Here is a 27,464-nt window from a genome sequence, read left to right on the forward strand (position 1 = left end):
CCATTAGTACTGGGGCCCATTAGTACTGGGGGCCATTAGTACTGGGGCCCATTAGTACTGGGACCCATTAGTACTGGGACCCATTAGTACTGGGGCCCATTAGTACTGGGACCCATTAGTACTGGGACCCATTAGTACTGGGACCCATTATTACTGGGATCCATTAGTACTGGGACCCATTAGTACTGGGACCCATTATTACTGGGACCCATTGGAACAGTCATCAAGCTAGACAGACAGACAGGTCAAAAACAATAATCTCCCAGTAGAGAATAAGAGAACGTGATGTTTATTTGAAAAAACACAGACGAGAAAGAGAGAGAGAGAGAGAGAGAGAGAGAGAGAGAGAGAGAGAGGTGTTGGAACTCCGGTCTGGAATATTTCAGCTAAATCCTCTCGTCTCCCTTTTATCTCTCTCTCACACACACCTGAAAGTTGGGGATAACAGAGAGAGAGAGAGAGAGAGAGAGAGAGATTGATTGAAATTAATTTTATTGTCTATGACCGAGTGAGAGAACGAATGAGTGAATAGGTAAGTGGGTGAATGTGCAAGTCAGGGAATAGGCTTGTGAAAAGAAATAAAAAAAACTCCGTCAGTGATTGAGTCAATAAATCACGTATAAAGATACTGGAGAAACTAAAGAAAAAATATAATGTTTAAGAAATGGAAAAAAAAATAATGATACAAAGTTTATGTGGAATAGAAATGTTTGATGTAAGGAATGACATAATATTACCTGATGCAAGAATGACGCAAAGTTGTCTAATGCAAGGAAAGAGGCAACGTTAAGTGAAGCAAAGTGTTCTGTGGCAACGTTAAGTGAAACAAAGTGTTCTGGAGCAACATTAAGTGAAACAAAGTATTCTGTGGCAACGTTAAGTGATGGAAAGTGATCTGAGTTAACATTAAGTGAAGCAAAGTGTTCTATGGCAATGTTAAGTGAAACAAAGTATTCTGTGGCAACGTTAAGTGAAGCTAGGTGCTCAGAACTGACGTTAAGTGAAGCAAAGTGATCTGAATTAACATTAAGTGAAGCAAAGTAGTCTGAAGCAACATTAAGTGAAAATAGTACTCTGGGGCAAAGCTAAGTGAAGCAAAATGAAGCAAGACATGACGCAAAGGAATTCCCCTTGTACAGGCGAAGGAGCAGTGAAGGAAAAATGGGAAAATTTCGTGTTAAGGGGAGAGGCTGGAGGGAGGTATTTAATTAATGGACGATAAATATGTAGTATTTTATAGTGATTATGTATGGGAGAGAGAGAGAGAGAGAGAGAGAGAGCTCACCCAGTTTTCTTTGTCTCAACAGGGCGAGACGTCAAAGCAGTTCCTGTGATATCACAAACCAGGTAAGGACTACTGAGGACTGTTGAAGGTAAACAAGAGCTAGTAAGGTCTGTTTAGGGGTTTTGGAGGGAAGTAAGGGCTGGTGACGGCTGTTCAAGGTTGCTGTGAGGTGGTGAGGGTGTTGAGCGCTACTTTGAGCTATGGTGGATCGGCCATGTCACCCGCATGGACGACAGTAGACTGCCAGAGCAGCTACTTTACAGTCACCTAACGAATAGTAAACAAAATGCTGGCGGGCAACTGAAAAGGTATAAGGATAGTCTTAAGACAAACCTGGTAAAGTGCCAAATCGACCCCCTCACCTGGGAGACGATTACTCCACACGAGGTGTCAATACTTTTCAGTTAGCCCGATTGCATACCGAGCCAGATAACTGCCAGCGCCGGAAATCGCTGCCGCCGCCCCTCCCTCAATAGATGTAGCCCTCCACACGTGTAACATCTGTGGACGCCCTTGTTAGTCACCGCAGAGCTCACCAAGGAATGTTGACATCACTAATAACTCATATTATTGTGTAATCGTTGGATGATCGTCAGACTCGACTTGGAATAGCAGCAAAGTAATAGTACTGCTGGAAGGTCTCATGAGGGCCTTAAAGGTAAATATACGCAGGTGAGGGCTAATTAGTGTTTTATTTTTTAACTTTTGAAAGGATATAAGGGCTGATGATGGCTGATAAGGGGCGATGAAGAGTAATAAGGGCTGGGGAAGGGGTGTGAGGGCCTACTCACCCAACAGTATTCCAATACACTGAACATATATCACAGACGAGTGTGGCTCAACGGTGACTCAAGTACGTGTTGTTTACTATCAATACACCTTATAGTCGGCTTCTGAGGCCGCAGTGAACGGTACACACAGGGGGAACAGATAAATAAGAGGATAAGAGGAGAACAAAGAGGTCATAGATACAAAGAACAGGATAATGAACAAGGGATAAAAGTGACGTAATGGATAAATGTAAGGCACAATAGATAACAAGAGAAATTATATACGAAAAGCGGAAGATAATAATAATAATAATAATAAACGCACGGTATAAGGGAGAATGAAACAAGGTAAACAAGGTAAGTAATGTTTAAGAAATTAAAAGAAATAAGAGAGAGAGAGAGAGAGAGAGAGGCTGCATCTGTCACCAAGGCATCACAAGCATGTCTCCTCAGAAGGCCACACGACCTCCCCTCACTCTCCCCTCACCCTCCCCTCCCTTCTCCCTCCCCTTCCCTCCCCTCCCTCGTAACCTCTAACCTCTCCTCACCTCTTCTCACCCTAATCCTCCCCTCACATCTTCTCCCTTTCTCCTCCACCTAACCTCCCTCATAACCTCTCCCCTCTTTGCACCCTTCCCTTAACCCCCCACCACCCCCCCTTCCCTGCACCACTCAGCTTACCGACCTTCCTCCCCTCACTAGAGTTCAATCCTCCCCTCGTACTTCCCCCATTCTACCTTCCCCTCATCTTTATCAGTCCACTTGTACCTCCCCTTCCATTTTAACTCTCACCCCTCTCTCCCTTCCCTCACTTTACTACCCTCCCCTCCTCCTCTCACAGGTCCGGTCCACGTCTGTAGTATTGTTGGTCTTCATCATTTTTTAGTTCAGGAGATCGAGCTTTTGGCTGTCCCTCTTGCCTGTTTGTACCCTCTCTGTGTGTGTGTGTGTGTGTGTGTGTGTGTGTTTACTTAAATATTTGCCTGTCTATCAATCATTTAAAACATTACTGTAGGATTCATCAGATATAAACCAAGAAGAAGAAGAAGAAGAAAAATTATCCCCACTCTTAACTTATACGTAAAATGAACGACCTAAGTTTCAACGTTCAACAGATAAGAGAGTATAAGAACAAACACTGTACTTGTGCATTAATGGATATCCTTCCTGACCTGTGTGTGTGTGTGTGTGTGTGTGTGTGTGTGTGTGTGTGTGTGTGTGTGTGTGTGTTTGTGTGTGTGTATAAAACATACCTCCCTTACCTTATATACTGTATAATATATCCAGTGAATATAGTATATAGGCAATATTTTACCTCGTCATATCTACCGTTATATCGTATATCTATATATCGTATATCTACCGTTATATCGCATATCTACCTGTTATATCGCATATCACCGTTATATTGTATATATACTGTTTTATCGCATATCTCTGTTATATCCATATCTACCGTTATATCGTATATCTACCGTTATATCGCATACCTGATATATCTCGTTATATTGTATATCTACCTGTTATATGTTATGTTATCGCATATCTACCTGTTATATCGCATATCTACCTGTTTTATCGCATATCTACCTGTTATATCGCATATCTACCTGTTATATCGCATATCTACCTGTTATATCGTATATCTACCTGTTATATCGCATATCTACCTGTTATATCGCATATCTACCTGTTATATCGCATATCTACCTGTTATATCGCATATCTACCTGTTATATCGCATATCTACCTGCATATCTACCTGTTATATCGCATATACCTGTGCATATCTACCTGTTATATCGCATATCTACCTGTATATCGCAATCTACCTGTTATATCGCATATCTACCTGTTATATCGCATATCTACCGTTATATCGCATATCTACTCGTTATATCGCATATCTACCCGTTATAATGCATAATTCACCTGTTATATCGCATAATCTACCTGTTATATCGCATATCTACCTGTTATATCGCATATCTACCTGTTATATTGCATATCTACCTGTTATATCGCATATCTACCTGTTATATTGTATATCTACCTGTTATATCGCATATCTACCTGTTTTATCGCATATCTACCTGTTATATCGCATATCTACCTGTTTTATCGCATATCTACCTGTTATATCGCATATCTACCTGTTATATCGCATATCTACCTGTTATATCGTATATCTACCTGTTATATCGCATATCTACCTGTTATATCGCATATCTACCTGTTATATCGCATATCTACCTGTTATATCGCATATCTACCTGTTATATCGCATATCTACCTGTTATATCGTATATCTACCTGTTATATCGCATATCTACCTGTTATATTGCATATCTACCTGTTATATCGCATATCTACCTGTTATATCGCATATCTACCTGTTATATCGCATATCTACCTGTTATATCGCATATCTACCTGTTATATCGCATATCTACCTGTTATATCGCATATCTACCTGTTATATTGTATATCTACCTGTTATATCGCATATCTACCTGTTATATCGTATATCTACCTGTTATATCGCATATCTACCTGTTATATCGCATATCTACCTGTTATATTGCATATCTACCTGTTATATCGCATATCTACCTGTTATATTGCATATCTACCTGTTATATCGCATATCTACCTGTTATATCGTATATCTACCTGTTATATCGTATATCTACCTGTTATATCGCATATCTACCTGTTATATCGCATATCTACCTGTTATATCGTATATCTACCTGTTATATCGCATATCTACCTGTTATATCGTATATCTACCTGGTATATCGGCGACATAACTCACATGCCCTCAAGACAAGAGAGACCAAGTGAAACAAAGAGAGATTGTAATACTAAGTTATCTAAGAGGAAATTCCCTGGAGAAATATATCACCCAGACACACACACACACTGTATATCTCTGTATGGTTGTGTGTGGTTCTGTGTGGTTCTGTATGGTTGTGTGTGGTTGTGTATGGTTGTGTATGGTTGTGTGTGGTTGTGTATGATTCTGCGTGGTTGTGTGTGGTTCTGTATGGTTGTGTGTGGTTGTGTATGGTTGTGTATGGTTGTGTGTGGTTGTGTGTGGTTGCGTGTGGTTGTGTGTGGTTGGGTATGGTTCTGCGTGGTTCTGTGTGGTTCTGTATGGTTGTGTGTGGTTGTGTATGGTTGTGTATGGTTGTGTGTGGTTGTGTATGATTCTGCGTGGTTCTGTGTGGTTCTGTATGGCTCGTGTATGTCGGAATCCCAGAGGAAACGGCAGGTTTAACTCATTCTGTTCAACTCCCAACGGTGGGTTGAGCTCAGAGAAATAGTGGGCATACACTGTATCGTCGACGTAAACTGGGTGTATGGATTGTCATTATTTCCGTGTCGTGTTACGTGAGTTTGAGTGTCGTGGGGTGCGTGTGTGGTGGTGGGGTGTGGTGGTGGGGTGTGTGGTGGGGTGTGGGTGTGTGTCAGGGAGTTGGTGTTTGTTTACATGTGAGTCTCCCCTTCGAGGCTGTATGTGTGTTTACAGAGTCCAGACTTTCCCCCTTGTAGTGAGGTCACGTGCCACACGCCCTCACTCCACGCCCACACGCCCTCACTCCACGCCCACACGCCCTCCATAAACAACTACACTTCCTCCCTTATACAACTACGCGCCCTCCTTTATACAACTACACACCCTCCCTAACACCCCTACACGCTTAAACGGTACATCCTCTTTTACACCCCTACACGCCCTCCTTCCCTCCATGGCCTACACGCCCACCCTCACACGCCCATGAGAGCTCGTAAAGTACTCTCCCTCCGTGTTAGGGATAAAGTTTCCCCCGTTGTCAAAAATTTCCCCTCCACACAGTCCGCCTCTCCCCATCTACCTGCACTGTACCTCACGGGCGAAGTTCTCCCTGCCAGCTGTCGGAATTTCCCTGTCCATCGGAGGGTAGATACCTGGAGCGAATAAAAAGGTATATAAATAAATAAATAAATGAATAAATAGACAGAAATGAATAAATAGATTGATAAATTCATAAACAGACAGATATGAATAAAACAATAGATAAATGCATAAATAAGACAAATGAAAGAATGAACATAGGAAAGAATAAATGCAGAAATGACTAAATAAATGGATCATTTAATAAATTTAGAGAGATTGAGTAAATAGCTAGACAAATTAATGAGTAGATAGATAAATAATATAATAAATACATAGACAAATTGATAAATAAGACAGATTAATAAATAGGAAAAATAATAAATACACAAATAAATCAATGAATATATAGATGGAGAGAGAGAGAGAGAGCGAGAGAGAGAGAGAGAGAGAGAGAGAGAGAGAGAGAGAAAGAAAGAGAGAGAGAGAGAGAGAGAGAGAGAGAGAGAGAGAGATAATCACACTGTTGGCCCACATAGCAGCCAACAATCATCAACTCTTGTCATGCTGTGATGAATTACAGTTGCTAATATGAGGTCATTTGGTCGTCTGATTCTCCACAAATTACCTTTACCGTCGTTTAGTTCCGTCAGGTTGCCGTGAATTATATTTGGGATTAAGGAGGAAATTAGTGTAATTCGTCGTGTGTTTCAGGATTAATCGTGATTTATAAAAGTAATTACAATTTTGATGAGGGACAAAATATAACGAGGCGAAATTACATTTGTCAAGTTGGATTTCCAAGAGTTATTTTGGATTATTGGTGTAATTATATTGTAATTATCGTAAGGTCACTGTCGTTCTATTTTAATATTCGGGTAAATAGACGTATGTCTATCTATCTATCTATCTATCTATCTATCTATCTATCAGTATATCTGTTATTTAACAATATTTGTCTGATTTATGAGCCTAGGAGTTGAGGCTTTACTGAGAGGGCAGTTATTGAGTAGTGATCGTGACAATACAGAAATAAACCGGATTATTAAGTAACTGATTCGGTACTAAAATGGCCAAATTCGTGAAGTGACATATGTGGGTCACTTGTGGTATAGGCAGACGGTAATTGAATACGGTTTGGAGGGTAGTTGATGGATGAATGATTGACACGGAATGATGGAATTGGGTCTGTTTTTATTACTTGTTTCAGGGTAGTCTGTGGTATAGCGAGAGAGAGAACACACACACACACACACACACACACACACACACACGAGAGAGAGACCAAAATGCGACGAGGACTCAAAATTTAAAGACTTGGAAGAATATTGAATTACAAGTTGCAGTTTTCAATTAGTTTCGACCATAGATATAATCAAGAAAACTAATTTATATCTGATAAAACATAACTTTATTATACACCTGATGAAAGGTTTAAAATATACAGGTGAAGAGTATTTTTGAGATGGTCGTAATTCCTATGATAACGTAACTAGACAGGCGCCAGTATAGTGTGTGATGGTGTTGTTTTGTGTTGTAGGTGGTGTGGTGTAGGTGGTGTGGTGTAGGTGGTGTGGTGTGGTGGTGGAGGTGGTGGTAGTGTGGTGTTAGTCAAGTGGTAGTGTGGTAGTGGTCATGATAATGATGGTAGTGTGGTGGTGGTGATGGTGGTAGGAGTGTGGTGGTGGTGGTAATGATATGGTGTTAGTCGTATAGTGTTGTGGTGATGATGGTCATAGTGATGGTAGTAGTGCAGTGATAGTGATAATGGTGATAGTGTCAGGGCAGTGATGGTGATGATGGTGGTAGCAGTGATGATGATAGCATGAATGTTAATCGTGGTGGTGGTAGCAACATCCTTACAGACGCCATTCTCAATTCACTTTTTGTTCTTTTTTTTTCTTTTTTAAACTTACGTAGAAAGGAACCAAGAGTAAAGAGTCGCCGAAGCTTTGATGTGGTGGAGTGAGGTGGCGGCCCCTTGGTACTAGTGTGGCCGCCAGGTATTGTGGGGCAACAACTCCTCCAGAAGGCGAAGAAGGAGGCGTGTAGTGCTGTTGCTATCTGGACGACAAGATATTTTATTTTTGAGTTCATCCTCTCACACCCTGCCACCGCGTCCACCCTGAGGGAGAGAGAGAGAGAGAGAGAGAGAGAGAGAGAGAGAGAGAGAGAGAGAGAGAGAGAGAGAGAGAGAGAGAGAGACACTTGTATGTTGACAAAGAAAACTCAGAACTTAAAAGAAATAACAGAGGTTGGTGACCACACTTCACTCTATGTATTTCTTGCCATTTCCTATATCTTCTCTCTCTTGTTATCTTTGACTCCTCTCTCTTATCTTTGTCTTCTTTCTCTTGTTATCTTTGTCTTCTCTCTGTTATCTTTCCTTTACCTCTCTTGTTATCTTTCCTTTCTCTATTTTGTTATCTTTGACTCCTCTCTCTTGTTATCTTTGTCTTCTCTCTGTTATCTTTCCTTTACCTCTCTTGTTATCTTTCCTTTCTCAATTTTGTTATCTTTGACTCCTCTCTCTTGTTATCTTTGTCTTCTCTCTGTTATCTTTCCTTTACCTCTCTTGTTATCTTTGCCTTCTTTCTCTTGTTATCTTTGTCTTCTCTCTGTTATCTTTGTCTTCTTCTCTGTTATCTTTCCTTTCTTCTTGGTTATCCTACCCGGTCTTTGATGTCCGATAACCCGCCTGGCGTTAATGGCACTACAGGTTAATTTAATTATACAATTTCGCACTAAGGTATATCGTGCCCATGAGATACAAAGCCGCATCAATCTATGTTAATGTCGTATTACTCTGGGCAATTTCAATTACGGGATTATTATCGTACTCAAGATGATTATTTTTATGCCTAAGAGATTATTTTCGTACTCAAGGGGTTACTTTTTTTGCTCAAGGGATTATTATCGTACTCAAGATGATTATTTTTATGCCTAAGGGATTATTTTCGTACTCAAGGGGTTACTTTTTTTGCTCAAGGGATTATTATCGTACTCAAGATGATTATTTTTATGCCTAAGAGATTATTATCGTACTCAAGGGATTATTTTCGTCCCCAAAATATTATTATCGTACTCAAGGGATTAACAACGTAACGAGAAGGAAGGTGTGGTTAACGTAGAAGTTGTTTAGTTACTTTCTAGAGTACTTAAAGCCTACTGTACTCGTTGATCCTATTTCAAACGTGACTCTCTCTCTTTCTCTCTCTTTCTCGCACCCTCTCTCTCCCTTTCTTTATTTTCTCTCTCTTTACATCTCTCTTTCTCTCTAAACCAGTCAGTCAGTCTTTGTACCTTATTCAATTGAGAGAGAGAGAGAGAGAGAGAGAGAGAGAGAGAGAGAGAGAGAGAGAGAGAGCAAATTGCCAGGGACGGGTTAATAAAGGTGAGTTGTGAGTATTAAGTGTATGAGTCACTCACTCTTACTGTCACTCACTTAAACCGTCACTCTTACCCTCACTCAAGACTGTCACTCGTTCTTACCGTCACTGTCACCGTCACTCACTAAGACCGTCACCGTCACTCACTAAGACTATCTCTCGCTCTTACCGTCACTGTCACTCACTAAAACTGTCAATCGCACTTACCGTTACTGTATCCCGTCACTCACTAAGACCGTCACTGTCCCCGTCACTCACTAAGACCGTCACTATCACTCACTAAGACTTTGGGTTGGGGTCGCGTAACTCAGACGGATTTAGCAGGGCAACAGACGGTGACTGGAAACATGAGTTGGTATGTGGTAACTCTCTCTCTCTCTCTCTCTCTCTCTCTTCATAAAAATACGGTTTATAATTACAGTAAAAAACACACAAATGTCAAGCGTTCACTTCTGCCTTATTTCCTGTTGCCTTGTGCTGCGCTGTGCCTTACTGTGCTATCGTGTTGTGTTGTGGTTTATTGTGCTGTACTGTGCTGTGCTATCGTGTTCTGTATTGGGCTGTGCTCTGCTGTGTTATCCTGTACTGTGTTGTTTAGTGGTTTACTGTGTTATGCTGTGCTCTGCTGTGTTATCCTGTACTGTGTTATGCTGTGATGTATTATGCTGTGCTATCGTGTTCTGTATTGGGCTGTCAGGTTCTCTGCGGTGTTGTCCTCTGTCGTGTTTTGTGGTGTACTGTGCTGTTTTGTTCTGTGCTGTACTGTGTTAATCTGTGCTGTTCTGTGCTGTACTGTGTTAATCTGTGCTGTTCTGTGCTGTACTGTGTTAATCTGTGCTGTTCTGTGCTGTACTGTGTTAATCTGTTCTGTTCTGTGCTATACTGTGTTAATCTGTGCTGTTCTGTGCTGTACTGGTGTTAATCTGTTCTGTTCTGTGCTGTACTGTGTTAATCTGTTCTGTTCTGTGCTATACTGTGTTAATCTGTGCTGTTCTGTGCTGTACTGGTGTTAATCTGTTCTGTTCTGTGCTGTACTGTGTTAATCTGTGCTGTTCTGTGCTGTACTGAAAGTTAATTGAGCTTGTAATTGTGTTAATCGTGCTGTACTGTGTTAATCTGTTCTCAGCTCTGTGCTAATTGTGTTGAATCTGTGCTGTTCTGTGCTGTACTGTGTTAATCTGTGCTGTTCTGTGCTGTACCGTTAATCTGCGCTGTCTTGTGCTGTACTGTGTTAATCTGTTTTGTTCTCTGTGCTGTACTGTGTTAATCTGTTCTGTTCTGCGCTGTACTGTGTTAATCTGTGCTGTTCGGTGCCGTACCGGTGTTAATCTGTGCTGTTCTGTGCTGTACTGTGTTAATCTACGATGTACTGTGTTAATCTGTTCTGTGATGTGATGCTGTGTTAATCTGGTGCTGTTCTGGTGCTGGTACCGGTGTTAATCTGGTGCTGGTACTGTGTTAATCTGTGCTGTACTATGTTAATCTGTGGTGTACTGTGTTAATCTGTTCTGTGATGTGATGTGCTGTGTTAATCTGTGCTGTTCTGTGCTGTACTGTGTTAATCTGTTCTGTGCTGTACTGTGTTAATCTGTGCTGTTCGGTGCTGTACTGTGTTAATCTGTGCTGTACTGTACTATTCTGTGCTGCACTGTGTTAATCTGTGCTGTACTGTGTTATTCTGTGCTGTTCTGAGCTGTGTTGGTGGGCGTATTGCTCTATTTATCATGTTGAAATAGTTTATGGTAAAATATACCGAAGTAAATTAACTGTTGCTATGTTCCCGAAACACGACGACCCAGCTTTGTAAACAATAATTGCCAGGTTGCCACACCGAGTTGCCAGGTTGCCACACCGAGTCTACACAAAATAACTGAAACACATCGGTATTTTTTTGCTTAATTTTCTTCGACATGAAACCTTAAGATCTACTTAACTAACCTAACCTAACCTTAAGTAGACGATAGTAAAATATTATTATTATTATTATTATTATTATTATTATTATTATTGTTATTGCTATAATTATTATTATTATTATTATTCCTCTACTTCATAGTAACATAGCTTCAGTCACACCTCCGTCACAGTAACACAGCCTCAGCCACACCTCCGTCACAGTAACACAGCCTCAGCCACACCTCCGTCACAGTAACACAGCCTCAGCCACACCTCTGCTGCAACACAGCTCACAGCCACACTCTGTCACAGTAACACAGGCTCTCAGCCAGCAGCAACACAGCCTGCACTCTGCAGCCATGAAGCCTCAGCCACACCTCTGTCACAGTAACATAGCTCAGCCACACCTCCGTCACAGTAACACAGCCTCAGCCACACCTCCGTCACAGTAACACAGCCTCAGCCACACCTCCGTCACAGTAACACAGCCTCAGCCACACCTCCGTCACAGTAACACAGCCTCAGCCACACCTCCGTCACAGTAACACACTATAGTAACAGCGTCACACTCGCTAAACTTTATTGTGACGGTGTGATGGTCGGTCGTGATGTGTGACGTCACAAGTGTTTGGAGTCATCGATCAGTTCTGTCGGTGAGGGAATACGGTATACGTGGGTAGTTCTGTCTTCTGTCGGTCTGTCAGGGACTTTAATAATGTGTCAGGTGGTTAATGCTATCTGTCGGTCTGTCGGGGACCTTTAATAATGTGTCAGGTGGTTAATGCTATCTGTCGGTCTGTCGGGGACCTTAATAATGTGACAAGTGGTTGATGCTGTCTGTCGGTTTGTCGGTGTATAAGAACTACTAGAAAGGTTGGTCACGTAGGAAGCGTCACCTCTCTTCTTCCGCCTAATACTTCTCCCCCTTCTCTTCCCCTTTCTCTCTCCCTTCCTCCTTCTCTTCCCCTTTCTCTCCCCCTTCCTCCTTCTCGTCTTCGTCCTCTTCCTCTCCCCTTTATCCGTCCCCCCCCATCGCCTCCTCTTCTTCTTTCCTTGCCTCCTTACATTCCCCCCTCCTCCTCTTTTATCCCTCCTTCTATCCCTCCTCCTCCTCCTGGCGGTCTTCTGGGGTGGGGGGTGGTGGGGTGGGGGTAGTGGAAGTGGGGAAAGCGTATTAGAAGCAGCGACAGAACGTTATGTTGTGGGCCTCTGAGAGAGAGAAACTGTTCTTAAGTTCATGTGAAGATTAAAATTTGAGTATGTCTATGGGCTCGTGTGTGTGTGTGTGTGTGTGTGTGTGTGTGTGTGTGTGTGTGCTGTGTGTGTGTGTGTGTGTGTGTGTGTGTGTGTGTGTGTGTGTGTGTGTGTGTGTGTGTGTGTGTGTGTGTGTGTGTGTGTGTGTGTGTGTGTGTGTGTGTGTGTGTGTGTGTGTGTGGACGTAATCACATATATGAGGTCTCGTGGGTGAACAACTCATGAGTGTGTTTACAGTCATACTCTCAAATTGTGGCTATTTTCATATGTGTGCACAGATGGATGGATTCAAAATTGGTTAGAACGCTTGGGTTTGTATGTGCATTTGGTGTGTGTGGGTGTGTGGTGCGTGGGTGTATGTGGGTGTGTGGTGACGTGGGTGTATGTGGGTGACGTGCGTGGGTGTGTGAGTGCGTGGGTGTGTGAGTGTGTGGGTGCGTGGGTGTGTGTGTGTGACGTGGGTGTGTGTGGGTGTGTGGTGCGTGGGTGTGCGTGGGTGTGTGTGTGTGTGGTGTGGGTGTGTGGTGCGTGGGTGTGTGTGGGTGTGTGAGGTGTGTGAGTGCGTGGGTGTGTGGTGCGTGGTGTGTGGGTGTGTGGGTGTGGTGGTGTAGTTGTGTGGGTGTGGGTGTGTGGTGCGTGGGTGTGTGTGTGTGGGTGTGTGGGTGTGTGGTGTGTGGGTGTGTGGGTGTGTGGGTGTGTGTGTGTGGGTGTGTGGGTGTGGTGCGTGGGTGTGTGGGTGCGTGGGTGTGTGGGTGTGTGGTGCGTGGGTGCGTGGGTGTGTGGGTGTGTGAGTGCGCGGGGTGTGTGGGTGTGGTGTGTGAGTGCGTGGGTGTGTGGGTGCGTGGGTGTGTGGGTGTGTGGGTGCGCAGATAAACTTTCATGAGTTAGCTCTTGTACCTAAACTAACCCTGCAGTAAACCTCGTGTATGAATGTCTGACCGAACTCACACTCAGTAGAATCCCATGTGAGTGCGTGAACAGACTCAACCCACACCAAACCCTGAGTCGTAAGTGTCTGAACTAACTCATTGCGTGTGGTGCGTGCAACTCGGATCAGTGACTTGTGGAGAGGGAGGAGGGTGTTGTGGTGGCCTTGGGACGCCGAGGAGGGAGGGAGTAGTGAATGGTGCTGGAATGTATACCACAATGTGAATGAATGAGCAGGGGGAGAAAGAGAGGGTGAAAGGAGAGGGAGAGGACAGAGGGAGTGGAATTAGATGGAGGTTTGGGTGGAGGGAGTAGAGGTTGATTAAGGGGGAGGGTAAATACTAGGGGGTTAAAGAAGAAGACGAGGAGGAAGAGGAGGAGGAGGTGGCAGAAGGAGGCGGAGGTGAGGGCAGAAGGAAGGTGAAGGAGCTGAGCAAGTTAAACGAAAGGAAGGAAAAGAGGAGAGAGAGAGAGGAAGGAGGGAGGAGGAAGAGGACGAACTGAGTAACGGGTCAAGGAACGGAACTGTGTGTGTGTGTGTGTGTGTGTGTGTGTGTGTGTAATAATACTAATAATAATAATAATAATAAACTGTTTATTAATAGAGTTGCAGAGCCGGTGGCTGAAAATATATAAACTTACATTTGATTTAGACATAATGATATAATATGCGTTGAATATATTTACAGGGCTGTACAGTACATAAATCAGGAGTTGTTTATTATTTTAACAATAGATGGGATGGTGCTATTCCTATATCTATCAGTGCGGGCTCTTATGGGCTAAATTTTGTTGTAGTGGCGGACTGCGCGAGGTGGGCGTGGGACTGCCGGTGGCAGGAGGTGGCGATGACGAGGATGGTGCAGTAGTCCAGATTACAGATTGCCCACGAGGGGGCTAGTTTATTGGGCACCCCCTTACATCCTGTGCAAGGTGAAGCGCAGAAGCGTTTACAGTGCCCAACTGGGGAGCATGCGGAGTTCATGCTTGCCTTTATGACTCATGCATTAAGGGCGTAAAGGCCTGAAGGGTCATGGGTTTTGTCAGCAAGTTACATAAAGTGACAATGATGAGTGTGTGGGTGGTAAAATTCCCGGTACAATTTATCTGTTTATGGCAAAGTGTGACAGGTCCCTAATAATGTCAAGTGCCAGGACTGTCACTAGGAGGAGGGATATCTGGTCAGGGAGGGAAGAGGTGTTGGTAACGGCTAGGGACCTGTAGGAGGAGGTCATAGGGCAAATGAGGATGTGGTGAAAGAGGGTGTGAGAGTCGGTTGACCACAAAGTTTACAAACAGTGCGGCCAGGCTCAGGGATGCCAATGTACTAGGCGTGGCGAAGTACAGTGGGGGTGGTGGAGGTGATATGGTGTGGTGGGGCAGGTACAGTAGGGGTGGAGGGAGGCACATAGGCATTGACAACATTGAGGGACACACCTTTTAGTGTAATTGTGATGGTGTGTGCTTCGACATATCGGTGGGGCCGATCTCGTCGACAGCAGGCAGCGAAGTTGTGACCCCAATGAGAACAGACAACACAAAATGCCGGCTCAGGATGATAGGCTTCTGCATACAGTGGGGGTAAGAGTGGGTGGGCATCCACAGTGGTTGGGCACTCCCTTCCCTTCCACTTGACAATGACAGCGGGTTGTGGAACTCTCCCCCGGTAATGGCGACGTATACTCAGTATACTAGAGTTAAAGTCACGCGCATCTTCGATGTCAGCGTATAAGGGGAAACGTTTCACTAGGATGTGGCAACATTCATCCGCGTCTACTGGGGGGGGGGGTGGGGCACCAGGACGACCCCGTCAAAGCCAACAGTACTAAGTGTTTCATAGACCTCAGAAGTCTGACACTTGATAAAGTTCCGGTTCTTACCTTGTCGGAATTCATTGCTGAAACCGTGCTGTCTGCAGTACTTCATCATCCAATTAAAGCGTTCCTCTACAATTTTCAGAGAGTCCTTGGGGAAGTGGAGATTCAGATTACTTGTTTGTTTGGCAGAGGGCAGGGTGATAGGGTCCATGGCATTGGTGTTTCCACTGTGGCTAGTGTTTTCCATAGAAACATTACCGGCACTGTCATAATCACTGGGGGTCTGACTCTTGAAGGGTGTTGGATTCAGTGGGACCAGGCGAGTTGGTAATGCCATCAGTATCAGAGATGTCTGTGTCTGCGTCTATGAGAGAGCCTCGTCTGGGACGTTTATGTCGACCCCCTCAGCTGGCAAAACTTGCCAGCTGAGGGGACCTTTGTGGGACGATCGGGAAGTCAAGAGCACCTATATGGGCACGTCTGTCCCCTTGTGTGGTCACGCCACGACTGCAGTAGTCCACTGCAAAACCTTGCTAGTGCTTGGTGGTGGAGGTCACTGAGGGATGGCCTTTCCAGGGTGGAGAGAGCGTTGATGTAGTCGGAGTATTCTGCGCCGAGCATGATTCTGCAGGCCCTTTTCTGTACCTTCTCTAGCCGACGTTGTTGGGTGGAGTTGAGAGAAGACGACCAGGCTGGTGACGCATACGTTAGTTTGGGGAGAGTTAAGGCGTTGTAGATAGTCCTCAGCTCTGGCGTGGGTGTCCCAAGTGACCTGAGTCGTCGTAGCATGTAGAGTCAGTACGAGGCTGCCTTGACTGTGTTATTTACATGGGTCTTCCAGTCCAGTTTGTTGGCTATAGTGTGTGTGTGTGTGTGTGTGTGTGTGTGTGTGTGTGTGTGTGTGTGTGTGTGTGTGTGTGTGTGTGTGTATGTATGTGTGTATGTGTGTGTGTGTGTGTGTGCCTGTGTGTGTGTGTGTGTGTGTGTGTGTGTGTGTGTGTGTAGGGGAAGGAGGAATTGTCTCGACTGAGAAATGGTCGACAAATTGGAAAGTCAAAGAAGGAAGATAGAACTTGAGAGATAGAGAGAGACGACACACACACACCTTCCCTTAGCAATGAAGTCAATATACTCCGCTCCTCGTCAAGGATACCTCCAGGGCAGAACCAACTCTCCCTCCCTTCCTCCCAAAGTTTGCTTCTCTCCAACTTTCTACTATTTTTTAAAAACGGAGAAAGTTCTAGAGAGAGAGAGAGAGAAAGAGGCTTTGCAAATTACAGAGAAAGTACGACTAAAAAAAATACCTCGACTTTTATTTTGCTTTCGTCGTTCATAAGCTAAAGTGGATCATAACTTGGTAAATAAGATGAGTTTTTTCTTTAATTTAGCTTTCTATGTTTAGACGATAAAAAGAAAGCAAAATTAAGCTTCTAGTTCTTTCTTTAGATAACTTAACTTTCTTACTGCCTTCGTCGTTCATGAGGTAAAGCTAAGGTGAATCAGAGCTGTTGAAAGTTGGTAATAAGACTGGGATTTTTTTTTACTTTAGCTTTCTGTGTTTTTTGATGGCGGTAAAAGCTAAATTTAGTTGTTTATTCTGATTCTGATGTTTGCAAGCTAAAGTGTGTAGAAAATCATAGCTTCTTTTTATGGTTAGGATTATCAGCTAGGTGGGGATTCTGTACTGCTGAGAGTCACACGATTACAAAAGCTATACCTTACCTGTGCTTTTGGCATTTATGAGCTGATACTGAATTTTAGCTTTTCAATACACTGGAGGGATTTTTTTTTACCTTTTTTATACACTGGAGAAAAATATATAACTTTTCTTGTCAGGTAAACAAAAAAAAAAAAAGATTTTCTACTTTAACAAAAAATGGACAGAAAAAATAGTTAATTTTGTCTTCATTATCCTCAAGTAAATGATACAATAAATCCAGGCTTTTACAGTGTGAGGAATATTATTATTATTATTATTATTATTATTATTATTATTATTATTATTATTATTATTATTATTATTATATATATTTTTTTTACTAGGATCTAAAATATGTTGATAACGATAATATTCCGAATTTCTTTGTACTTGGTGACGGATAAGAATTGTAATCTCTATTTTCTTTCATATTTTACAGGAGTAATATTATTAAATTATTTAATTAATCTGTCTTTAGTGTGCTTCTGGGGTAATAAATTTCAGGTAATTTTTGTCGGCAGGTACTGTGTGTGTGTGTGTGTGTGTGTGTGTGTGTGTGTGTGTGTGTGTGTGTGTGTGTGTGTGTGTGTGTGTGTGTGTGTGTGTGTGTGTGTGTGTGTGAATATATACTTAATTCCAACATAACTACTCACTATTATTACAATTACCATCATCATCATCAATAAAAAAAAAACATTACCAGAAAGACCCCAACTTTACAACACAACTTCAACTAAAACAAACACACAAACACACCAAAACAAACAAAAGACAAAGACAGACAAAGAAACTCCATCCAAAGTCAACAAAAACACGCCTGGCAACCTTCCTCGTCGTCGACAACAGAAATCTAATCACTCGTTGGCGCAGCGCAGATATAGCAATGCGCTCATGAGACAGCCGCCGAATTGTGATTGAGAGAGACGTAGGAAGAGACAAGAGGGAATAAAAATAAGAAGTAAATTAAGAAGGAGAGAAGTAGAGAAAACTGGATGATGTTTGTTGGTGAGGTTAGGTTAGATCAGGTTAGGTTAGGTTAGGTTAGGTTAGGTTAGGTTAGGTTAGGTTAGGTTAGGTTAGGTGGGTAAATTGAACAGCATTAGGTTAGCAGGTTATCAGTTAATTCGGCCATAAAGGTGGGAAGAAGAAGAAGAAGAATGTATATGACTGTGATTTTTACGAATATGATAATAACAAAGAATAAACAAAGAAAAAATAATATAAAACAAAACAATTAACAAACACGATGAAACTACTTAAGAAAACAAAGCTTGAATAAAACAAACTTTGAAAACAAACACCAAAAAACATCCCCATAAAAACACGAATAAAACAAACACAAAAACACACAATAAACACGAAAAAAAGAACTACAAAAACTCACACAAACACACGAAGAAACAAACACAAAACACATACAAAAAATACGCAAATAAAACAAATAAATAACAAAACACGAATAAAACAGAAAAATATAAATATAATCGTTATTCTGTTTAAGTCAATATTAATTACCAAGTGTCGCTGGGTCAGGATTTTGGCAACACTGACTGACACGTAAAGAAATTCTTGCGTTTTTGCCTTGCCAAGATTAAGTCATCATACTCAAGAGGTGAAGTAATCATACTCAAGAGGTGAAGTCATCGTATTCAAGGGGTAAAGTCATCGTACTCAAGGGGTAAGGTCATCGTATTCAAGGGGTAAAGTCATCGTATTCAAGGGGTAAAGTCATCGTAATCCAGCGTCAAGAAGCAGAAAGAATTGGACATGAATTCTTAACGATTTTTTTGATGAGTTTTCCTCCCACTGGCTTACACCTGACCTTAATTAAACTACGGTACAAAGGTGGGTTTGGTGAGGAGAGAATGTAAAAACGTTCCCTCCTTCCCCTCTCCTCAAGCTAGTGATGGGAGAACGAATGAAACAGGCTGACTTAAGAATAAAGTCCAAAATTACATTAATATTACACAATGATTTTAAATTAACTTGAAACCTTTTCTTGACACGAGCGAGGAAATGGAATTAACACAGAGACTCTAAAATTTATCTCAGATACATTTAACTTTATCAACCAGTTAGAGAGATAGACAACATTGTTATTATTCTTATTCTCTATTACACCATCTCCACAGTTATCATCCTGAACGTCATTTCCACATTCATCACCAGAGTGTGCGAGTTTCATGGAAGTTCTCATCATTACTCAGGAGCTTAAGTGTGAAACTGCAGTAAATATCCAACTTGTCAACGCCTCTTCACAAAGTCCTGAAGTAACCTCTTAAATTTCATCTCTCTCTCTCTCTCTCTCTCTCTCTCTCTCTCTCTCTCTAACCTAACCTAACCTAACCTAACCTAACCCAACATAACCTTGCTCTCATAACAAACAACATCAACAACATCATCAACATCACCAACATCAAAACATCGTAAACTGAAGAAAAGAAGAATAGTTACCGCGGCGATAAAACTTCTTCACATAGTTGTTGGTCAGTGTGAGAAACATTAGAGGTCTGTTGGAAGTGTTCACGCGAGAGAGAGAGAGAGAGAGAGAGAGAGAGAGAGAGAGAGAGGCTGAAGTGAAATGTAGACGATGATGATGATGATATATATAAGAGTATATGTATAGAGTATAATAATGTATTTCCAAGACGTCTGACACACAAGACGTCCATTAGTGTATCTTACAACCCGCCCCCCTCCCGTCTGTCACAGCACACAGTTTATAACACAAACTTGGAAGTCATATCTATAATTAGCCAACTTCAGTGTGTTAGACGAGACAATAATGTAGGTTAAGACTTAAGTATTAGTCACATGTTCATTACACCTGACTTGTGGGAGTATTGTTCACTACACCTGACTTGTGGGAGTATTGTTCACTACACCTGACTTGTGGGAGTATTGTTCACTACACCTGACTTGTGGGAGTATTGTTCACTACACCTGACTTGTGGGAGTATTGTTCACTACACCTGACTTGTGGGAGTATTGTTCACTACACCTGACTTGTGGGAGTATTGTTCACTACACCTGACTTGTGGGAGTATTGTTCACTACACCTGACTTGTGGGAGTATTGTTCACTACACCTGACTTGTGGGAGTATTGTTCACTACACCTGACTTGTGGGAGTATTGTTCACTACACCTGACTTGTGGGAGTATTGTTCACTACACTTGACTTGTGGGAGTATTGTTCACTACACCTGACTTGTGGGAGTATTGTTCACTACACCTGACTTGTGGGAGTATTGTTCACTACACCTGACTTGTGTATTGTTCACTACACCTGACTTGTGGGATATTGTTCACTACACCTGACTCACTACACCTGACTTGTGGGAGTATTGTTCACTACACCTGACTTGTGGGAGTATTGTTCACTACACTGACTTGTGGGAGTGTGTTCACTACACCTGACTTGTGGGAGTATTGTTCTACACCTGACTTGTGGGAGTATTGTTCACTACACCTGACTTGTGGGAGTATTGTTCACTACACCTGACTTGTGGAGTATTGTTACACTACACCTGACTTGTGGGAGTATTGTTCACTACACCTGACTTGTGGGAGTATTGTTCACTACACTTGACTTGTGGGAGTATTGTTCACTACGCCTGACTTGTGGGAGTATTGTTCACTACACCTGACTTGTGGGAGTATTGTTCACTACACTTGACTTGTGGGAGTATTGTTCACTACACCTGACTTGTGGGAGTATTGTTCACTACACCTGACTTGTGGGAGTATTGTTCACTACACCTGACTTGTGGGAGTATTGTTCACTACACCTGACTTGTGGTATGTTGGTGTTGTTCACCACAGTCGGTCTGGTTAATGTTAACAGAGTTGTTGTGTTGCAGGTGCCGCTGTGTGTCCCTGGAGGCGAGATGTTGAGGCAAGATGGCTGGACCCTCGACACTCCGGACCCTCATAGTGGCGACGTTCTGGGTCCTGTGCAGTCTCTCCATGCTGGCCACTGTGTGCAGCGACTCCACGACTGCCAGTGTGTACACCATCTCGACGACTACTCCTGTGCAAACAACCGTTTCCACGACGGCCACGCTGCACATTATCTCCACGACGTCCGTCCCAGGAGACACTGTGGCCCCTCAACCTCGTCCTTCCACTCCACATACTCAGTCGACCTTGGAAGATCTGGAGTCTCAGTTTCTGTTTTCAGTTCCTGATGGTCAAAGTGCACCGCTGACGACAGAAGACCTTCACCATGGGTTTGTTCTCACGTCTCCCCAGGGTCAGTTCACGACTCCGACAAGCAAGGACCTGAAACTTGATCTTAGAACCAAGTCAGCAGCTTCGGAAGCTTCAGGGTCAAGGTTTAGAAAACCAGATCTGAAACCCATTATTGCAGGTTTATATTCTGAAGCTTTAACGACAGTGGGCCTTACACACTCAAGTAAAAGTAAGGCAGACTCAAAGGTTTTGACGCCCAAGTATTTTGAATCATCAGTCGAGGCGTCTGATGTCAGTCTAAAACCTTATGTCGCTCATCCACTGTTGTCATTGTTAACAAATCAAGTGATGCGAAGATCAGCTGAGTCAGACACCGTATTGGCCTCTGACTCACTCCTCTACCTCCACCGTCCCCGTCAAGGTCATGCTGATGTGTCCGGCTGGCTCAAGAGTGGACCTGGCGGCGCCACGACAGATAGAGAGAAGCAGATTATGAAGATTATGACGAGTCAGTTTGAAGAGGAGATTGCACAAGTGTTCAAGGATGTGGCATACAGAGGCTCGTCCTCCAAGAGCTACCCACCATTTAGACGGCCAGGCGTGATAACATCTTCCAGCAGTGGGAGTAACAACAGGATAGAGAGAACAACAGCATTGAGCGAGAATCCTCACTACGACTATGTTGCTGATGGACGAGATGAAGATATTCTGTCTGGGAGAAGAAATGTATCAGGTACTAAATTGTCAGTAAATGTGTCAAGTACCGCAGGAAATAAGTTTAAAAATGAACATCATGAATCAGATGAAGAAGCTTCCATCTCCAACAACCCGACCACCAGAAGTGATGGCAGAGCGACTCCGACTGATATAGAGAAAATGTTGGAAGTGTCCGAATACGACCATGAATTATACGACTTATATGAAGGACATTATAGTGACTTCTACAATGATAACAGGAAGCCGGAAATAACCAGAAGAGGCGATGCTGGGGCAGATACCAACACCTCACCAAGGAAGTATCCCTCTGAGCATAACAACAATTACACGGACGTATTGCAGAATGAGACTTTGGCAACACAACAAACACCTCAACAGCAATACAAAGCAACACCTCGACTCTCCTGGTTTGACGCTTTGTTGTGTAGTAACAGGAACTTGGCGTGGATACTTATAAACTTCTTGCTGGGGTTCTTACTCTTCGGGTTGAGTCTCCTGGCTGTGTACCGCCTCCTGATGCTGAAGTCGTGCACACATCTGCTCCCCCGGACACATTTCGTTACTGTACACTTACTCATTTTCATCGCGTCGTTCCTCAAGGCGCTGTACTTGTTCCACCTGGCGTACGGCAGCAAAGATAGACTGCCTCTGGTTCTCGTCCTCCTGTTAACCAATACAGGGCTTCCATGTTTCTCTTCAGCATTCTTAATCTTAATGATAATGATGTTTCTCACTGCCGATGTACAAGTTTACAAACCAAAGCTCTTTACTATGCAAAATATTTCTATCTTTATTATCATGAAGTTTGTTCTGTGTTTTATTGCTGATGTCATAGTTGGATGTGCGCACAGCAAGAGTGTGTTAGTGTTGTCTAGAGTGATGGTGATTATTGTGGCCTCAGCTGTGGTCATGTTTTACGCTCGTAAGCATCAGATGGTGGTCCAGGTGTTTCAAATGTTGAAGAGAGAGTTTCAGGGGGAACTAAAGTTATTGGTCGTTCCTTCCAAAGACTTATCACAGGACAGACAGATGGGTATCAAACACATACTGAGAAGCCGTCTGCATCTTTGGTGTAAAGCAATGAACGTTTCTGCTGTCTTTCTCACATTTTTGTGTCTCATTCATCTCTCTCACACAGTGTTCCTCATCAGCTCACATGTACCTGCCTGGGCGTGGTGGTTGTTTCATATCTCTGGGTGTTTGGTGGAGACACTGTTGGCTGTCACAGTGTGTGTGGCTGCGGCCTTAACTCAGCGATATGATGAAAAAATTCACTTCCTCTACAGCTTTTTGGTTCCCTCAAGTCTACTACGAAGTGAAAAAGCAGTCAAGTCAAAGGAAAGAAACGGTAATGTAATATATCAAAGAGTTTCATTCTCAAGTGGAACCGAGAGTACCCAGTACACCACCTGTTTCCCAGAGGCAGGACCCACACGCTGTGATCCACCCTCAAGAACCCCAAAAGCCCCCAGACGACGTGGCGCTACAGTCAAAAGATCTGCCACATTCAGCCACGGGCCCCAACACCAGTATGGTCCAGGCCAGGTTTATGGGCCTCCAATGACTCATGCCCAAGTTCTTCGGACAGGTTCAGCCTCCCAGATACCCATATACAGTACAGGTTCACACGTGTCTATTTATGGCCCGAGTCTGGTTTCTCAGGTACCCATCTACAGCCCACCCAGCGTCGCCTCCATGTTGGTACACGAGGATGGTTTTGTGAGGATCAGAACACAGTTGGATCCTCGTCAGGCAAACCAAATGGTATATAACTCTCAGAGCAGACTACAAGATCCTCGCATCCAGGGATCAACTCCCCAGCTTCATGGGTCGTCTCCACAACAACTGAACGGTCTTGGAAGGCAAGAAAGTTTTTATCAAAGTTTGTCACGCAAGAGAAGGAACTCTCGTAGCTCAGACATTCTTCAGAATAATATCGACGTTCCTGAGAGTGATTACCTTTCTTCTCCCAGCAGCAGAAGAAGTTACATACATCATCCTAACCTGCCGCCGCCACTCACCCAAGAGACACCAGAGCCAGACTACCAAAGTCTCTCCCGGAGGAGGAGGAGGAGGAGCTCCAGGGACCCCAACCTCCAGCATCACAACAACATTGAGAAAGAAAATAATGACTATCACAGTCTCTCCAGAAGGAGGAGGAGCGCCCGAGAACACCCACTTTGCCACATGAATAACCTTGACAGACCTGAGAGTGACTACCACAGTCTTACCCGGCGTCAAGTGTCTCAGGAGGATAACAACTACCCGCCAGGAGTTGAGGTTGATCACCACGTTGTTCCTGGCACAAGAAGGAGTGTCCGTGAGCCAATACTTCCTCCATTAAATTTCTATGAGGAACCAAGTGTTAACTATCGTCTGCCGCCACACTGTGGCAGCCCATCAACACGGCATAAAATTTCTAACTTTCCGACCTCTCCCACCGAATCACCCGTCCACACCTACCTCTGCTCCTCTCCTGGCAACTCAAGGAGAGCGGCTCAGTTTCCTAAGCCCTTCGTGCGTGCAGGAAGCAATGCAAGCCTTCAGGGAGAGGAAAACTACCACTGGGACCACCTCCCACGGGGTAATCCTGTAAGACGTAACCACTCCTCGGCTGGCTACTTCCCCTCCAGGAACATGGCACCTCCCAGCCCCTCCCTGACGGACACCCACAGGTACGGCTCCCTCAGACTTGGGGTCGTCAGGAAACGACAGCCAGGGTACGTGATCAACACGAACACCAGCAAGATGTTTAACAAGTACCGTGGCGACAGGTACCTTGAGACTAAAGATGCCTTAAGTGATTTAAGGAACGACTCAGTTGGTCCTGACCAAAAGGCTGCGGTGAATGGTCCTTCTGGCAGAGGTCCAGCCGAGGACTCGGACACAACACGAGATACGAATGAGAGAGAGTGTCCGAGTAGACAGAGTGAGAGAAGAGGAAAGACAGGTAGAAGTGGTGATCAAGACTGGGCATTAGAACTTATCAAAAGTAGTTCCATCTTGACTGACTTTTATTCCTTAGAGAAACCTGAAGACAATATCCCTGAGGAGGGGGAGATGGTGTCCGAGGATAAAGATAATGGATGAATTGATGTCTTGTGATTGTGTCAGTGAGTTTGAGCATAAGTTGATAGTTTTAAGTCGAAGACACAAACAAATATTATTTATAAACTTTAAATGAACTAGAATTTTTTTTTTCACTTTTTGCATTTTTAGTTATTGGTTGTCAAAATGATTGTTTTTTTTTTAAATTGCGATTGAAGAAGGTAAATAATTTCCTTAATTAATATAACAAATTATGAAAAAGTTTTGTGTCTTCTTGAAAATTGATCTTGTGTCAGAGGGTTAAGAATCACAGATCATCATTCCTCATATCTGAAGATGTAACATAAAACCTAACTGGATAACTTAAGCTAAAGCACAAGAAATATCTACAAGTAAAAGTATAAAACGACCCTGAGAGTCTTTCTTAACTAAATATATTCGCTAAATAATTCTTAAAAAAAAAAAAAAAAGAATTATATGAAAAAGATCCATTACCTCAATTTTGTTACCAGTTGATTTTAGTGAATGAATCGACTGGAGGAAAAGGTCTCAGCTATTTTCAGTTAAGGTAATATTTGTATTATACCTTAAGTCAACCAGGTTAGTATTATCTTACATCTATCACTTACGAGATCTGATCATCTTATGAACCTCTGTGACTCTGGACCACAACGTCAATGGTGATATTGTTCATGTACAGCCGTTTGCTCTTATTATATGGTGAGGACTGATACTCGAGTCCCCACCATGTGCAGCACCACACTACCCAGGGACCAGAGTCTCAAATATCCCTATGTTATTTTCTTTCCTCTTAGCTGAGCATAAGAGAACACACTGTAGTGACGATTGACTTTTAAGAAACTTTAATATTATTTTGACAGACAGATCGTCCATAAGATTAATAATGACAATAATAATGACAAAAAAATCATGATAAAATGCCACTATCAATGGTACTCAGATTATAATGTACTCTATTATACAATGTAAATGAATTGAAGTTGTGGAAAATCACCATAAATCCACAATCTTATACAATACAAATGAATATTGTCACACTTGAATAAACACTTCAGTTTGTCCTGTGGTGGGTCAACTCTCTTAATGACTAAACCAGCAACCAATCAAAGTCAATGACCAGTTACTGAGGAAGCCAGGAAAAGTTAATGAGTGAAGCGGTAGTGTTCTCCTGTCACCAACTGAGGGGAAGAACTTATCATGGTTACCTTTGACGACACACACACACACACACACACACACACACACAGCGCCACACACACACACACACACACACACACACACACACACACACACACACACACACACACACACACACACAACCACACACACACACACACACACACACACACACACACACACACACACACACATGACACTCCCATTTTGGACCAAAGCAAAATTTTTTTTTTTTCTATTTGTATATTATATTCTATTATATTTCCTAGTCACAATGATTTTGTTTTATTGTTTATCCTTCCTTACTATTGTTATAGATAGATGAGAGACACCCTCATACATTTCTCCTTGACAAAATCCAACAAATAATATACTAAGAAGACGATTGTGTCACATAAGCCACAACACACAGCAGCAACATTGTGTCACATAAGCCACAACACAACACAACACCAGAGGAGCAACAGCTAGGCCTCTCCGTCAACACACACACCTGGATAAGTGTTGGGCACACATAGGACGAGCGTGAGTTTACCCATATGTAGGGTGTTAGTCGCCACACACTCACGAGGTAAGTCTTAGCATGTAGAGGAGACAGTCAGGGTGAATCTGACTAAATGGTTTATGGTTGGTGTATGTCTGTCTGTTTCTGTTATACTGTGTGTGTGTGTGTGTGTGTGTGTGTGTGTGTGTGTGTGTGGTATGTGATCTACCGAGATATTCACACCTAACCTAATCTAACCTAACCTAACCTAACCTAACCTAATCTAACCTAACCTAACCTAATCTAACCTAACCTAACCTTCCTTAACCTAACCCCTCGCCAGGTAGCGTTAATGGTTAATTTTCAGGTGATCCAATTATTCCTACTGTTTTCTCTGTATACGAGTATATTTACCGGTGTTATAATTACCCTCATCACTTCAGGTCATCAACGGGTCATCAGCAAGTCATCAACAGGTCATTAACAGGTTATCAACACGTCATCAACATGTCATCAAAACGTCATCAACAGGTCATCTATACGTCATCTATACGTCATCAACACGTCATCAACGGGTCATCAACACGTCATCAACGGGTCATCAACAGGTCATCTATACGTCATCAACACGTCATCAACGGGTCATCAACAGGTCATCTATACGTCATCTATACGTCATCAACACGTCATCAACGGGTCATCAACAGGTCATCTTGCTCAACAGACCACAACAACAACACCTGTTTGTCTTATCTCTTTCGGTAATTTTAATTATTGAAAAAAAAAGTGAAAAAAATATATGTATATTATCTTAAAATTTGTGTTAATATTGAGTGTTACTCTCTCTCTCTCTCTCTCTCTCTCTCTCTCTCTCTCTCACCTGAAGTAACCCGTGCTTGACTCGGGGTA

At 42.9% G+C, this 27,464-nt stretch overlaps 1 protein-coding gene across 1 annotated transcript; it reads left to right on the plus strand.

Annotated features, from left to right (window-relative positions):
- Positions 1-1,307: 1,307 nt before the first annotated feature.
- Positions 1,308-26,179, plus strand: LOC121860714 (the record flags this gene model as incomplete). The annotated part of the gene is given in 2 exon segments (XM_042358027.1): positions 1,308-1,347; positions 20,779-26,179. A coding segment is annotated over 1 exon segment (4,098 nt). The 3' UTR covers positions 24,917-26,179.
- Positions 26,180-27,464: the final 1,285 nt, after the last annotated feature.

Source organism: Homarus americanus, unplaced genomic scaffold, assembly GCF_018991925.1.
Source record: "Homarus americanus isolate GMGI-L3 unplaced genomic scaffold, GMGI_Hamer_2.0 scaffold23617, whole genome shotgun sequence".
NCBI classification, from domain to species: domain Eukaryota; kingdom Metazoa; phylum Arthropoda; class Malacostraca; order Decapoda; family Nephropidae; genus Homarus; species Homarus americanus.